At 40.5% G+C, this 16,899-nt stretch overlaps 1 protein-coding gene across 2 annotated transcripts in view; it reads left to right on the top strand.

Annotated features, from left to right (window-relative positions):
- Positions 1 to 16,899, top strand: part of tle5 (TLE family member 5, transcriptional modulator) — a 53,464-nt gene that overhangs the window by 19,278 nt on the left and 17,287 nt on the right. For both annotated transcript variants that reach the window (XM_084723086.1, XM_084723085.1), the window contains exons 2-3: positions 5,531 to 5,619; positions 12,521 to 12,584. In XM_084723086.1, coding sequence (XP_084579212.1) covers positions 5,531 to 5,619; positions 12,521 to 12,584 — 153 coding nt within the window. The remainder of the gene's footprint in view (positions 1 to 5,530; positions 5,620 to 12,520; positions 12,585 to 16,899) is intronic.

Raw genomic sequence — 16,899 nt, 5'->3', positions numbered from 1 at the left:
ACTGGTGCACCTTACAACTATAGCTAAATTGTGTAATAGTGCAAAATTTGCTGGATTCTGGCTGCAGTCCTAAGTAAAAGAGTAATGTATGATATAGAGCAGATGTGCAAAACAAAAATCAAATGTCGAGTAGAAGACAAAGAGCTAGTCCTCAAAATGGATCATCATCTGTTGTTTGGAGGTATTTCAGATTTAGGGTTTATGATGCTTAGATGGGCAAGAACAAATCATGTGGAAACAGTGAATGAGACTGATATGCAACAATGCAACACAAATAACTTCTTCAGCCACCTAAAAACCACCACAATCTGCAGTACAATGAATGTCAGGGCGAAGAAGAATAACGCCTCCCACATTTCCTCACCGAATCCCTGTCCTTAACCAGCATCAACTCAGAAATCCTTAACAGTGACACTGTACAGTGCGTCATTGCATGCATTTAGCACAATGTAAAGCGAAAGCAGTGCTCTGTTGATTTAATTATAAGTAAAATGCTCTGGTACAATTTTCTTAATATTTTGCTTCTAGGAGATGCATTGTGAATAAACACCAGTCCTATTTTGATGCACAGATTTGTACATTAGCAGGAATGTATCACAGCATGGAGTGCGGCCCATGCTCTGTTAATATAAACGTGAAAGTGCATTAAAAATACTTTGTCCCTAAAATCAGTGAATAATTGTGATAGATAATCAGCAACTCAGTACTGATCAAAATAATCAGGATTGGGGCAGCCCTGTTGCTCAGTTGTTAGCGCATCCGCCCCATGTAGCCGTTAGTCCTCTGCAGCAGCTGCTGGTTCAATTCCCGCCTGCGGCCCTTTGCTGCATGTCATCCCCCCTCTCTTCACCTTGTTTCCTGTTTGCTCTTCAGCTGTCCTATGTAATAAAGGCAAAAAAAGCCCAAAAACATAACTTAAAAAAAAACAAAAAATTCAGGATTCTTGTTTTGACCATAATCATGCAGCCCTACTCTGTAAAGACCTCAATTGAGAATTATGTTATTATATTATATTATGTTACACATTAGGCAAGGTGTTCTCCTGAGTGCAGGAGTTCTGTATTTGATGTGTTTTTTAATAACAAAACTTGGCTTAAATCATCCCATTTCCCTTCCCATCAGGGACGTAAGCTAGTGTGTACATTAACATCACCTCCAGCCAAACTTTCAAATTATTGTCAGCCATCGGCCAAGTATGGCAACATTTGATCTGGAGTCAGTAAATACATCCTCTTAACTGTAGAGTTCTCATCTGTGTTAGAAATCTGTTAAACATTTCAAGTAGATGGTGAAGTGTGACAGTTATCTTTTTGCCCCAGGCATCCAGATGTTGACCACTGCCAACCACTTTCTTTAGTCTGGTTGCCCCTGTTGGCAACCATTTCCACATTAAAATTCCCCTTGTATCCATTGCCCTTACTGTAGAATCATCTGCCTTAATGAGAGTGTTGCTGTCACAATGATTTACTCCAAACTGATAGTGTAGAGTAAAACTGAAGCGTCGAAACAGACCCAATGACAGCTGATGAGCATTAATAATCTGTGAGACAGAACCACCAATAATAAATAAGCATAACCAAAGCAAATGACATTTAGAAACATCATCAAAGGTTTGGAGTCAAAGTATGGCTGATAAGCAGCAGGTACACAATGGGCCACATGTTTCTGAAAATAAATAAAGCAATTCAGGCTCCTGAAAAAAACACAGTGTACTCTATTCTGAGAAACAAAGACTGCTTTTCAGTTTTTATTTGTTCTCTGCATCTCCGTATCAAAAATCTAAGACGGCTCTGAGTTGACACAATCTGGTTAGGCTTATGGAAGTTAGGTATTCCACCAAATGTAATTTACCCTACTAACACATTGCAAATACAAAATCTACATGTTAGTGTTTGTCACAACTTTGTTTATCTAATTAGTTACATTGAGCCACTTGTATTTTGTGCAATCTCCATTAGGTAGAATATTTTACAATATATATATTATATATTATATATCATCACTTCAGTTATGCACAGTGAAAAATGTAATAATAGAATTTTGTATAGATATATGCTTTAATATGCTTTGGCAGTTCCCCTAGCACCACCATGGGGTTAACATTTCTGTTTTTTTTATTAAAATTCACCTCAACATTTTTTTTTTTAATTTACTGTCTTTTAATTTGGTTCAGACATTCATCAAAAATACATTTTTTTACTCTGGCCTGTAGTGCTATTTATCCATCTAGTTTGCTTTGGTGTGAACTGCCATGTCTTGAAAATATTACATGTACAGACATTTGCCTTTTTTCTAATGTAATGTAACTAGATGGCACTCAAAACATTTGAAAAATTCTAACTGACTGTCAAATCATGACACGGTTATGTAAGATAATACTTTAGTTTGTTACTGGAAAACTAATGTGATGCTCATTAGCCTCAGATGCAGTTCATGTTAAGTGGTAATTGGCAAACATTAGCATGCTTGCACATTAAACTAAGATGGTGTAATACCTACTAAACATCAACATGCTAGCATTGTATGTTATGTATGTAAGTATGTCAGCATACTGATGTTAGCATTTAGCTTTAAGGCCTGTGGTACCCAAGTACTGCCTCTCAGCTGTCACCACAGCCAAAATTGCTAACACATTGAGCATGACCTATGTGTTGGGGAAGTTACTCTGATTAAATTTAAGTATTAAGTCATAAAAGTCCTTATGTGCCCCTCCTGCCCTTTGTTTGGTTGGTTTTATGATGCTCTGGCTTTAAAAAGTTCTTGCTCTCCTTTTCTTGCTTTCCTTTCCCTTGTATCTGTCGTCTTCTGTCTGTCTTCTCTGTCTCCTGCTGTATTCCCTGTGGAGCTGGATGCCCTACCTGGGGCTGTTGACTGAGTGAAACTTTGGTATTTTAAACGTTTGCATACTGCGCTACACAGAGAGGAAATCAGATCTAGGGCAACAACTCTACCCTCAGGCACAGGGGGTAACCTGTAGGTAGACACACACACAAACATGCACACACAGTGTTCAGAAACCATGCCAGCGCAGGGAACAGTTATTGCTGTGTGAGTCTCATGGCTGCCTGTAGCTAAGTGCCTTGTGTTGACACAGGCTCTGTGTGGCACAGACCCATATAGCCGAGCTGTTGTTTGCTGAGTTTGGTCCATGCCATACTGGCTGGAGAGATAATGGAAAAGGTTATTCTGCTTTACAGTCGGAGCCTCTGTCTCCAAGCAGCGGCTTGGTTTGTGTGGATTGGGGGTTTCTGTGTGTGGTGGCAGCATGATAATGTCAGCACTTCTCATGACATTTGAAAGTGTAATGGCTGGGGTCACTGTGCTCTTCACTGTTTTGCAGAACTGTGCGTTTTGTTTTTTTGTTTTTTTTGTTTGTTTGTTTGATTTTTTTGAATGACCTCCTAAGAGGACACAATGAACTATTTGTCTATCTTTTCCAATGTTAATGCTTCTAAATTTTTCTGGTTTTGTGTACATTATCTAAAATGCTTCGTTTCTACTCCAAACTCATAAAATACCATATGTTTTTAAACTGGGAGGCTTTAGTAAGAATTCATCCCCAACCTTTAACCATGTTTAACTCAAACACTGCCTACTCAGCCACAAAGCAAAAAGTAATTCAGCCTTTGAAGCAAGCAGGTTTCTTCCTACAACCCAAAGCAATCCTGTTGCTTAGCATATTCTCTGGCCATGGTTCTGTGAATGTGAAGCAGCCTATTTGTAGTTAAAAATGAAGCTGAGCGACATGCCGTGGGGAGCAGGCTACAAAGCGTCAGGTCATTCCCAACAGCGGCAGGCTAGCTTCCCGTAAGTGCTGCAATCAGATTTCTGATGGTTTTTTATGCCTGCTCAATCGTAGTGGGAAAATGTTGATTTTTTTTCTCCCCTACCTGACCCATTATGCAGCCTGCTGAGAAATAATGAGATTTTGTCCCTATTTGGGTTTGATGCTTGCTGTGCTCTAACACACAACCAGGCCATCCACCACTGCCTGGGGAATGTAGTGTGGACAGAATTGCAATGAGGGCTAATAGCAACATCCCGGTTAGGTGAGAGAATGATGATGTAGCTTCCTGTATGAGGCCCAGAGTCTTTTTGACTTAGGATGGGGGGCATTTGGTGTGCAGTTTTATCCGAAGTCCCTTTCAGTGAACATTTATAGTATGGCAGGTCAAATTCTGAAAGCCTAGCTAGACTATTACTCCGTTACATGGGACAATGCTTGGGGTGGGACTATAAATTATTTGTGTTCACTGTTGAAGGTATCACCATAGGGTTTTTTCCATGCAGGAACTTAGCAACCAGTAACCTGAGTTTTCCCATCACCAGAACTTTTATGAACAATGCATGGCTTTGCTACTTGGTTTTTCCTGTGTTTTCATTGTATTTTACAAGAAAGGCGTCAACCGGAAGAGATTTTCACTCAGAGGGAATTAGATGTTGCTTTTTGTATTAATATAGTAAGGTACCTTGTCTTGTCAGATGTTTAATTCACTGGATCAGTTACAAACTAACATTCTATTTTAACTGTAAAATGTTTCAATTCACTTTGTGCATAATATAGTGGATATCGCTACCACAATTTAAATTTATATGTATTGTGATTGAGCATTTCTACTCATATCTGTGTCTACAAGCACTTCTAGGAGTGACCAGTTTAGTGTGATGTTGCAATGTGGAAAGGAGAACAGTGACGTCAGTAAGGGAATGTTTTTTTATTTGGAGCTAAATCTCTTCAACATCTCAAAGGATTCAACACAGTCTTAAAGAAGTTCCTTATAATAATATTTATAAATGTGTGTTACCATCATTATTTATACTAGCAAGATTTATTCTAGCATGAGTAAGTAGGTGTACGTTTTTTGTCACCCAAATTGAATGTTGGAATAACAATAAGGGCTGGAATAATAACACAAATTAGATTATAAATTGGACTCAGTCATGTGTCATCAATCAGTAGGCTGTTATGGCTCACACAACATATGCCCTTGTTTGTAATTTCCATGGGCAATAACTCTTAAGGTTGCTTCAGCACTGTAAAGAAGCTGTCGGTGCCAGACCAAGAACAGAAAGAGCCTGGGTTATGTCTATAGAAGGTTAAATATGGGTGTGTCGATTCCATTTATGGTTAATTGTGGTTGTGTGTGGGTTAGGCTCGTGTGCAGGCACATCATTTTGCAGTGATTGAGATATATAACAGAACAGTGCATACGCAGAAGTTTAAAAATCTGGCAGAAACACTGGGTATGCATGTTTCTGCTTTTGAGAATGCACAGTTGAGGTCTTGAATCTACATAGGGTTTTATGCATTTGGCCCCTTGTGTGTGGAAACATACTTGGCAGCCAATTTCTTAGTAATGTCATACCCGTTGGACTGCGTCAAATTGAAAACTGCTTGATTTCATGTTCATGTTTTTAATTATTCCTCTCTGATCTCCTCCTCTGTAGTTCCCTACTCTTCATCTTTCTTAGTTCTTCTTTTTCCACTCGTTTCTTACCTTGTCTTTTCTTGTTTTTTCCTCTTTGGCAGGCTTCATCGCAGCAGCTGAAATTCACAACGTCTGACTCCTGTGACAGGATCAAGGATGAGTTCCAGTTCCTCCAAGCACAATACCACAGGTGCAAACAGAAACACTGACATGCACACAGGCACACAAACACAAAAGGGAAATGGTTAGATACACCAGCCTGATAAGTGCAGCTCCTTGTAATAAGGAGTATATCTCCAGGCTATACATGCATCACTTAAGTGTTTTTCTTTATTGAAACAATTGTAACTGTAGCTACAATGATAAACTGTAGAATCTAGCTGCAATATGGATGTAAGAACCTGCCATATTCTTAACCTGAAATGTGTTTTGATGTGAATGCATGGTCTTTTTCAACACTTAATTTCACATTACGTTGTCACATACAGTTACCTTGGGACACCAGCCCACTTTTTATTTTACAGGACTTTAAATTTCTAATAATTTACTGGGAAGTTCCCTGGAAATAAATATATAATTTGGCATTAATTAGACAGACAGTGTTCACTTGGTACTCTTCCAAATAATAAATTCCTTTTGGATGCTAAGCTACTGACTGTAACTTTTGGTGAATGCACGGCAGCTCAGATGAACGTGGAAAAATGTGCTCATAGTCAGCAGGCAAGCACAGAATTCAACATGTTTGAAGAATGAAGTTTCCAACAATAAATGAATAATGAATAAATCTTTGCTTCTGTTTAAATATAGCAGTTCTTTCAGGGCAATTCCTCTGGAAATCAATAGCTGCTTTATAATTCAACACAACTAAATAACTTAACTAACAGTCTCACAAGTGGTTCCTCCTATTTATAAACCAGATTGCATTAGTTCCAAAAAAACTAGTAAGAAATTATTTGAAATTTTCAAAATAACAGAATCATGAAATAAAGCTTTGCAGAAGAGCGCAGCTTGAACTTGGAACACCTCAGCAGTCAACTGTGATAAATGAAGATGTCTGCCTTTGTTCCACTATGCCTCAACTCTACCACCACTCTGCACACAGAGGAAACATCCTTTATTGACTCATACCTAAATCAATCTCGTTTACCCTAGGCTATTGATCTCCCTTTACTGCTTAAATACCGCTACAGTGCCAGAAGTCTGAGGCACTTCCAAAGTGCCTGATTCGACCTCAACTGATCTGTTTGATAGCAGTTATAAAGAGAGGGGACGCCACAGGGTCTGCATCTCAGCGAGAGATCCTCTCTTTGTGCAAGTGGAGTCTTTGAAGCCCGCCTTCCTTCCTGAGGAGGTTGGTTTGTTCCTCTGTACCTGTTCTCCCAGAACCTTCCAGAGGCTTGCCTCTGCCGGTTTCACAGACAGACGAAGGCAGATGAAAGCCTGGCAAATTGTGTGCAAAATCCTGATCGCTCTTGTTTGCGGAGGATTCTGAAACGGCAATAACACCCTGCGTGTCTTTTTCCTCTCCTTTGGTTTTTGTAATTCCCATAACGGTGAGCAGCACCGTTTAACCCTCTTCAGAGAGCCAGGGCACAGTTGAAAGAATACCTTTTTTGTTTGAGCGTACAGAACATGCATACAGTGCCTATTGACTCAGGAGGGGGGCTGCGATGGGATGGGGGGGCTTGGGATCCACAGACGAGGCTTTGTAGCACTCTGCTGCTGTGCTGCGCTTGTCTGTTGCTGAAGCCTTTTAAAGGCAAATGTACCACAGGCGTTCCCCCGGGTATAGTAGCGAGCATTGTAGCTGTCGCTGTCTTCCTCTTTCCTCCACCCCCTCCTCCTCCTTCCACCTCTCCTCCCCTCCCCTCGTTCACATGCATAAATAGATCAGGGAATACATAAATCAAAATAAAGATGACAGCAGGAGCGATTTAGAGACGGAAGATTCGGCAATAAAACTCCATCAAAGTGTCGTTTGAGAGCAGCGGTGCAGGCCCGGGGGCTGCTGAGCACCAATCAGAGGAGGCACAAAGCCAATCCCAGGTAGGCTGGCAGCAGGGAGGCCTGTCGCCATGACAACCCACCACACAGCCTACGCATGTACACAGGGATAGCAGGAAGGGTTTTATGTAGGAGGGAAGGGGAACGTTTTGGATAAGTGGAGGCTTCTCATACAGACATAGGTGGCAGAATAAACCTGTCCATCACCCCCAACAAAGAAACTCTCACCCCCCATTCCTCTATGACTGTTGATCAGGTTGTATGTCTGTTGCATGCTATGGTGTAAGCATGAGCATCCTGTTTAGTGCACTCTCTGTGGTTACATACAGCAGAACACATAAGGGTTGGGCAATATGATAAAATCTTCCAACCAGCCACTGTCAGCCTTTCAAGCGGTGATTACCGATATATTCATACATGTATGTATGTGTGACCCTCCCCTGCACCACCTTCATTCTCCTGAGTTTCATCTGTGGAAGTTCACTATGCCACCTACACTATGTATATTTGTTATTTCCAATAAATGAAATAAAAACTCATCAAAAAGCTAAAAAACTAACAAACAAAAAAACACCTTTGTTAGTCTGTCCACTGCTCCAACAATCACAAGCCCAGGTTTGGTCGAAATAAATACTTAATTCACCATACTAGATGAAAACAGTTCCTCTACTGCTTGTTATCCTCTCTCTCGCTTTCTAAACTGGGTTGCATGGTGGCACAGTACTGTATATAAAACACAAGTACAAACATGAACTCAAGCTGGAATTGTTTGTTTTTCTGAAGAACACTCATTCTTGTCACAACACATCCATTTTCCTAAATAAAAACAAATACAGATAACCACAACTGACCACAGAAGTTATATTATAAATTATGGATAAATAGATTCATAGACATCAATACAGAGAAAATGTCTGTAATATATCCTGATAGAATAAGTCAAGAAATAACAATAATAATAATAATAAAAAAAATAGGAAATTAAGAAAATGGGAGAAGAAAAAGAAAAAAATGGGGGAAAGGATAGCTACTCAGAGATAACTGTAGTGGGTTTCTCAAAAAATGTCAAAAAGGTGCGCCACATTTTGTAAAATTTGTGCTCTGTACCCCAAATTGTATAATAGATTTAGTCCAGGTTCATACAAGATAAAAGTTTCTGATTCAGTATGAGTGGAAACTTACTTACTGAGCCAGTAAAGAATTAAAAGCTAACACATTCAGTTTTGATTTTGACAAATACAAGTCTGGAGTAATGCCAAAAATGGGAGTCAAAGGATTTTGCTCAATTTGGTGGTGAAGGGTTTCCAATATACTTTGAAAGACTGATGTCCAAAATTAAACTAAACTAACTAAACAAGGACATGATCAGTACATATGGTGGAGTGAGACAGATGCATTTTTATGATTCTGTGACAGCCATGGCTGGAAGCATTATGTTTTTTTGTCTGCGGGGGGTGAGGGGGGTCATTACAGGTTGGCTTTAGCGGGCGAGACATCACCGCAGCCAGCTTGTAGACAGGTCAGGCTTGCTTTGACCCCACTCCAGAGTGGGTCCACCCTGGTCGTGGCACAGCGCAGCTCGGAGCACTGAAAGTAATAATGAAAATGCAATTTGGTGCAGTACGGTTTGACTCGGCATGGCCAAAAGCACTGGTGGAAAAGGCCCAAAGGTCACAGTAGCGGTGGGCAATATGTTAAAATTTTCCTATCAGCCACTGTCAACCCATCAACTGTGATATATATTTATCCCCTCCTCCTACCCCGTTCCGTCTTCCTGAGTTTCAGCTGGGAGATGTGTGTGAATGGTTGGTTCACTATTTAAAACAGCAACTCAGGAGAGAAACTAAACTTCAAACCAGAGCATGTGAGTGGAGCTGAGCAGGAGCAAAAGGGGGGTGTTGGATGGAGTGTGGAGCAGCTTTTTTAAAAGGATGGAGCATCGCCTTATCTCCTGCTCCAATTTTGCTCAGGTACCACTCACACCACGAGTCTGACATATACCCAAGTGCCCACAGAGCACAGAGAACCACACTATTTTGAACTGCCCTGTTGATGAACTGTCCAGAGCTGTCTCTCCATCTTCATCTCCTCAGTGTGTGTTGGTGGTCAGTTTGCTGTCTGCTGTGGTCTCAAACATCCTCACTGATGTAAACTGAGTGAAACTGATGTAAATTACCTTAATATGAAGACATAAATATCGTGCACTGTTTATTATATAGACTGAGCTGAAAAATGAAGATATTTCTCCACATAGGACAATATTTTATTGAAGAAATAAACTATTATTAACAATAATAATAGTGAAGAAATAAATATGAATAGCAGCGTTTTACTGCTTTTTCGGTGGTGTTGGAATTTTAAACCTGAAGCCTGCAGTGCGCAATAGAAGCTTCAATTGACACATGTATATTGAAGCTTTTAGTGTGTTTTGGACTGCAGGCTACAATTTAAAGTAAAGCTGAATTATAATGCAGATTTTTCTTTTTTTTGTTTGAGTGAGCAATTTGAGCTTGAGAGTGAAGCGATAATGAGTGGAGTGGCCTAGTGCGACGTTGAGCATGGGCAAGGATCGGAGCTCATATACACTGCATGCTTTGCTTTAAATCATATAGATGAGTTTCTAAAGAACTGAGAACCGAACACTGACACTTTTAGACACTTTTCTCACTGGTCTCCTGCACACACAAGCTGAGTATCACAACACACGCCTGTTTGAAGGGGAAAAAAAGAGGGTCATCATGGGTTGGCCGTGGTTGGCAAGATGATATTGCAGCCCACTTGGAGGTGGGTCAGGCTTGCTTTGGCCCCACTCCAGAGTAGGTCCATCATGGACACAATTCGGCGTGATAAAAGCGGTAATGGAAATGCAATCGGCGCTGCACGGTTTGGCTCAGTGCGGCCACAAGTACCAGTGGCACTTACATTACATACGCTACATACGTTCACTACGTCCAATAAACAAAATAAATAAATAAATCCTTAATTCACTGTGTTAGATTTTTAAAGATACTGGCTCTTTAGGCTCTCTTCCTCTAGGTCCTCACCTACCTCAGCGCACTCATGGTCTGGCTGAGTGGGTGTGTGTACTGTGCCGCTGCATGAGAGCAAATTGCGGAGCAGCACCTGTCACTGTGCAGACCATTACATTAGCAAAGTAAAGTGACAAATATTGCCCCACAAAAAAAAACACAATTGGCAGTGGATTCAGCGCATCGCCAATAGGCGATATATTCCCTAGGTCAGTGTTTCCCAACCCTTGTCCTCAGGGACAAATGATCAGCTCATCATCAAGCCTCTGCAGAAGCCTGATCACAACCTGGTCATTTGAATCTGGTGTGTTGGAGTAGGGAAACATATGAAACACGCAGGGCAGGGGTCCCTGAGGATCAGGGTTGGAAAACACTGCCCTAAGTGACCTCATGTCCATCCCATTCTAGTGAATGCTGTATCTCAGGAACACTTTGATGGAATTTCTTCAAATTTGTCCACTTGGACTTGAGGAGAAACTAATTCGAATTTGGAGGTCAAAGGTCACAGTCACTGTGACCTCACATAGCATGTTTTTGGCCAAACTCAAGAATTCTTACACTGATTATGACAAGATTTCACACAACTGTCTGATAAGACAAAATGATGTGGTGACATTTTATATATTATAGGTCAGAGGTCAGCTTCAGTGTTAAGATGTCTATCAGTCCTCTGTGCTGAAAATTATTCACTGGAATCATACGTCAATAGTCATATCTTCAATGTTGCCAAAAAATACACTTTCTTCTTTACTACACTGTACTATTAGATGGGTCTGGATAAACATGGATAAAAAATGAAACTTGAGTCGTTGGCTGATATAACTGCATGGTGATAATTCTAGTTACATTTGTCACATGTGGGGTCCACATCAGAGTACATCTGAGCTAATTGGGTTCCACTTTAAATTGCAAAAGTGCATGTTTAGCACACATGGAAGAGGAGTGTATCTGATGGATTGAGTTGGAGTCCAAGAGCTGTTCCCAAGCAATTCTATATATATCAATGTTACATTGTTCCTTAATTAATAACAATCCTTTAAGTCTAACAAGGATAACTACTCAACCAAAACGTAAGCTAACTCCAGGTAATATTACAGCTGTTGCAATAATTATAAAAGAAGCACAATATTGTGTGTATTAGTAACCTCACATTATTGGCCATGTGTAACACTGTCTTCAGTCTGCCAGTTAAGACTAACAGCGATGAAGATTCAGCCAGCGCTCGCTGTAATCGAGCTGTCATTCCTGCAGACAGCTGAGGAGAACATCCCAGCATAAATATACACACACCATCAAACAGGTTTCAGACTTATCCTAAATCTGAAACTATCCACCGTGTGCCTGCGCATATCTTTATTTGATCTGAGTCTTATCCGGTCCTCACATCACACGATGCCTTCTGAGGCTGGCACGTTGTAACTGGCTGCTTCAATCAAAGGCATTGAGGGGAATTCTTTTCCCTTTTTTTCCCCTCTGTCGTTTTCATTTGACGATCAGGGTGACTTGTTGACGCGTCCTCCTTTGTCCTGTCGCCTCGCGTGACATCAGCACTGACATGATTACAGCTAATGGCTGTCGCAGGGACTGGGTTGCAGCAAATGCTCCAACACTATATTTAGACTTTGTACTTCACTGCCTCTTCTCTGATTTAGAAAGCAGACATTTTTGGCTAGACACATCTCTGGAGTTCAGAATGAGTTTGACCTCCCCCTGTCAGTTGACACCTTGTCAAGCTTGGCAAAAAACTGCCACCGCTGACTAGTAAAGGTGAGGATGATGATGGTGGTAATGGTGATGATGATGGAGGTGGTGATGATGATAAAGATGGTAATGGTGGCCGAAATGATGGTCATGAAGGTGGTGCAGATGATGATGAAGGTGGAGGCAGTGATGAGGGTTGAAGTGATGATGAAAGCGATGACAGTGCCGTTGGGGAAAGTGGAGGTAATGATGATGAAGGGGGCAGAAATCACCTGGTGTCAGCACTTTAGAAGGAAGACTGTCGAGCTGACTAACAAGGTCTGACTCGGTGCTCCTCTCCTCTCCCTCTCTCCACAGTTTGAAGCTTGAGTGTGACAAGTTGGCCAGTGAGAAGTCAGAGATGCAGCGCCATTATATCATGGTGAGTGAAGCTTTGTGTGTGTATGTGTGTGTGTTGTGCACCAGAGATGATGGCTTGTTTATCCTTAAATGTCATTTTTCCACAGTATATTTGTCCAATGTAATATTTGATTCTTAGATTTAATAGTTTGATTCTGAAAACTTCCTGTTAGTTTTTGCAAATATAGCACTTGAGATGTTGATGTTTATATGCAAATAATAACCCACTGTGTTTTTAATGTTTTCACCTTCTCTCTTAATTAATAGTCTTTCTTTCCTTTTCCCCCTCCTTCCTTCACCACTTTCCCATTGCAGTGCAGTTGTTCTCTTGTGTTTGTTTTCTTGCTGCTCATTTTAAAATTTGTCTCTTAAAAGGTAATTCTGGTTTATTACAACTTGGATCTTATTTTCATGGGTTTGGCCATCTGTTCCATGTACTCACAAAAATTTTACCACAACAAGAACATTGCTGAGATCTTGGGATGTACAAGCCAGATTATGCAGAAAAAAGTTTAAAAAAATAGAAAATGGACATATCTCTATCAGAAATGTCTTTTAAGGTGCAAATGTGTATTTTCAAAAAATGAACTGAAATTATCAAAAGAATGTGAGTTCTGATGCTCACACATGATCACATGCGCTGCAACTCTGCAATTATTTACAAACTTCCCAGTGAAGCTGTATGCGTGAATACAAATGTCCGCATTTTTTTGGCCCAAACTTATCCCTGCCAGCTTCCTAGTCATAAGCCTGGATGAGCTGTGACTCCAGAGCAAGTAAGTGGGTGTGTTGATGGTGCAGCACGATGTGCAGGTGCTGGTCTCTGAAGCCACTAACAGTTTCATTTTAATGCAGAGGTTGACGATCTGTGATGGTCATAGAAGGTTGTATTTCAGTTTCAAGACTCTCTATTGATAACCGTGCAAAAGCAGTCATCGTTATGGATAAGGAGTCCTCCCCCTCCTACATGCTCTGCAGTCATCACCCCACACCTAAACCATACAGATTATTTTCAACATATGTGAACATGTCTGATGCTGACAATCTCTTAATGTGTGCTGCAAGTGTAAAAAAAGGACATTTGGACAATGTTCAGACCTGATTCTCAGGACTTAGAGTGTATATGTGAAAGCAGCTTATGCATTGTGTTGCAGACATATCTACTAAAGTCAGCATGCTAACAGCTAGCTCTGGCTAACTTTCACAAGTGGTCTTAGCTTTTTAATAAAAAAATATTCTCACAAAATGTCAACAAGGTAAACATTCTTTCAGCTATTTGTAATAAATTGTACATGTTCTGAAAGTTTATCTCTTTTACAGAACTAAAAAGAGCTAGTTTGTAAAACACACTTAAAACTTGTCAGAAACAAATAAAACTCACCAAGATGTCTTGGTTTGTCTTTCCACTGTTCTACAATCACCAACTCTGGTTTGGTTGGAAATAAATCCCTATTCTACCCTGTTTGATGTGAAAACATTCTGACTCCCTGCTGCCTCTCAGATGCCTGACCTCCTTCTGACTCCTCTACACTGCACACTTGTCCTGCCCCAGCCTGCCATTTTCATCATCCCTGGAGTCAGAGTTCTGGTCGGAGCCTCTGTAAATCACCTCGATGCAGTATTCCCTGTATCAAGTTGGCCTCTGTTGGTCTCAGAGGCTGTGTTCAGTCCTGGTCCAGCCGTGTTCACTGAGAGGCTGCTGAGTCTGGTTCTGTTGCTTGCAGTGCAAACATAAGTACTTCACCAGCGATCCAGGTTGTAGGTCCAAGCACACTTGAGTCATATGGCTACAGGGCTAACTGAGCTGACAGCAGCTAGTAGACTAGTTGCAGGCAAAGGTAGTTAGTTAAAATAGAGAGTTAAAATATAGTGAGGAGCAGGACATGCTGCCCTCTGTTTTGTTCCTTTGAACAAGTGGCCGTATTTTGCTTGTTGCACCTTCAAACAGAAGTTTAGCTACATGTAATGTGTAAGAGAGCTTCACTATGCTATTACTAACATCATGTGCCTAAACAGTTGCCTTTATTGAAGATGAACTCTGTCTACCCCTTTTCTACATTTGCTGGCGTTATTTCACGTTTTCTCCTGACAGTCAGTGTTGGTTTCTTTTAACCATGACCATGATTATTCCCTGCCAGTAATCAAATTATTTTTTGTGCTTAAACATAACCAAACTTAACAGTAGGGTCATAAAGATCATAAAACAGAATGGTTTTTCAAACAGTGATTTGTAACGGTTTTGGAAGTCACTCACAAATACTGTTGTTCTGTTGAAAGGTGTGTCAGATCAGAAAATAACTCTGAAGCAGTTATGAGTTACATATTTTGTTGTTTGTTTAAGGGACCTTGTTTTTCTGTTCCATCAACAGAGCAAGGAAAGACTATGTTGTAGTGAAGGTCAAGTATGAATCGATTTTTGAATGTGTGAATTGATTTACAGTTGTTCAAGATGAGAACCACAATCTTATATCTTATGCCATTCGAGCCCCCAACCACCACACGTGCATACAAACACACACAGCCAAAGCTACAACAATAAGACCATATTTGAACTAAATTGAAATTGTCCTTGATTATTCACTTCCATTGTGTTTCTGGAAGAACTATGTGTGATTTCCCTCTCCCCAACCCCCTTCATTTCTCCTGTTTCCCCCCATCCCTTTCTGTCTGTCATACACACACGTGCACGTTCACACGCAAACGCGCACACACAGATGTGCTCGCCCTCTCCCTGCTCCACCTCGGGGCTAATCTCATTGTTGCTGGCCATGGCTGTGTAGCCGTCTGATGTTTTGCCTCTAATTGATCCTCTGACTGGCTTTAATCTCATCTAATCTGTGCCGCCGCACTGCTCTCTCCACCATCAGCCAGCCAACAGGCACACACATATGCACACACTCACACACTTTGTCTCTGTTTATTTCAGGCAGGCGCGAGTGCGTACAATCTCTCGCACACGCACACACATACTCGGGCATTGTCAGCCTGATAGCAGCCGTACACACACACACACACACACACAAACACAAATAGTCTGACAGAAAGAAACACAATCTTACAAACATAATAATGAAATGAAAAAAAAATTAAATTCAGAAATGTCTAGTTTAGGATGTTCTGCAATGTCTAACATGTCTGACATGCACATTCATACTTTTTCTTATGCATTTATTATGTTAATTACAGTAAATGACTCAGATTAAGGTAATAGTTGAATTAAGTGTTTGCAAGATTCCCCATTTATCCATGTTTACATGGTTTCTTTGATGGTTGGGTAGATGTCCGGCAGGATGTGTGGTAGCCTACAGGCTGATATTATCATTACAAAGTAAGGGAAGGAAAATCAAGGGCTCGCAGCTGTTTTGTTTTTGCCCCCCTGCTAGTGTTTTTTCTTTAATTGCTGGCAATGGTTTCTCTGTTGGTTTTTTGAAGAGCATGGCTTTGCTTCCAGTTGACTAACGTGTGCATGTGACAAGTCAAAACGCTGCAATAACCTGACAAAGCCATGTATATGTAAAGAAAAAGTCTAAGCAGACCGATCAGTAGCCATCATTTAGAGAGACGAAAATTAAATATTCAATCTATAGAGTTCAAAATTGAGTGGTTTTTTTTTTAAAGGGTTTTTGGTTACATACTTTAAATCAGGTCTGTGGTTAACACAAGAGACTTCAGACTTTCAGGTTTTGTTCTATGAAATAAAGCACGTCAGTAAATACCCCGCGCATGAATTTTGAAGCTGTCACGTGTCTTAAAAAAGGCATTTGCTAACAAGTGACTAAATGAGACTACAGAGGTTATCGGGGACATTAAATGCCATCATGCCATGTTGTAGTTCATTTATAGCCTGATGTTTCATTCATAATAGTGAAGATTATATCTTGCAGAATAAGATGAGTTTCATAATCATGTTTGCCACAGAACTTCTTTTCACTAATTATTGTACAAATCCAAAATCAAAAGGAAAAATCCCATCAGCTTTTTGTGGTTGGAACCGGTGTGATGCTAACTTCTAGGTTCGGCCTACAAAAATACATCATCCCCTGCAGTGAACATGTGAGTTCTGCTAAACAAATAGTCATGTTACCAAACTATCTGACTAACATAAGAGTAAAAACATTTTGAATTTAAAATCACAGTTGGAAAATTTGCTGTTGTAAATCACGCTGTTTGCTTCAGCTGTGTGCGGCTTGGTTACCATGACAACAGACCTATAGTCACCTGTCCTGTATGACATTCTGTGAGGCAGCGAAAGCAATACACATGAATTGAACAATGTAAATTTTGCAACATATGTTACAATCATGCTCTGCGCTGCATTTGAAAACTTTTTTTTTTTT

The sequence above is a fragment of the Lutjanus erythropterus genome, chromosome 7 (genome assembly GCF_056507025.1).
Source record: "Lutjanus erythropterus isolate fLutEry1 chromosome 7, fLutEry1.hap2, whole genome shotgun sequence".
Classification (NCBI taxonomy): Eukaryota; Metazoa; Chordata; class Actinopteri; order Lutjaniformes; family Lutjanidae; genus Lutjanus; species Lutjanus erythropterus.
The sequence above is the reverse complement of the archived record's forward strand: the minus strand, read 5'-3'. Positions and strand labels throughout refer to the sequence as shown.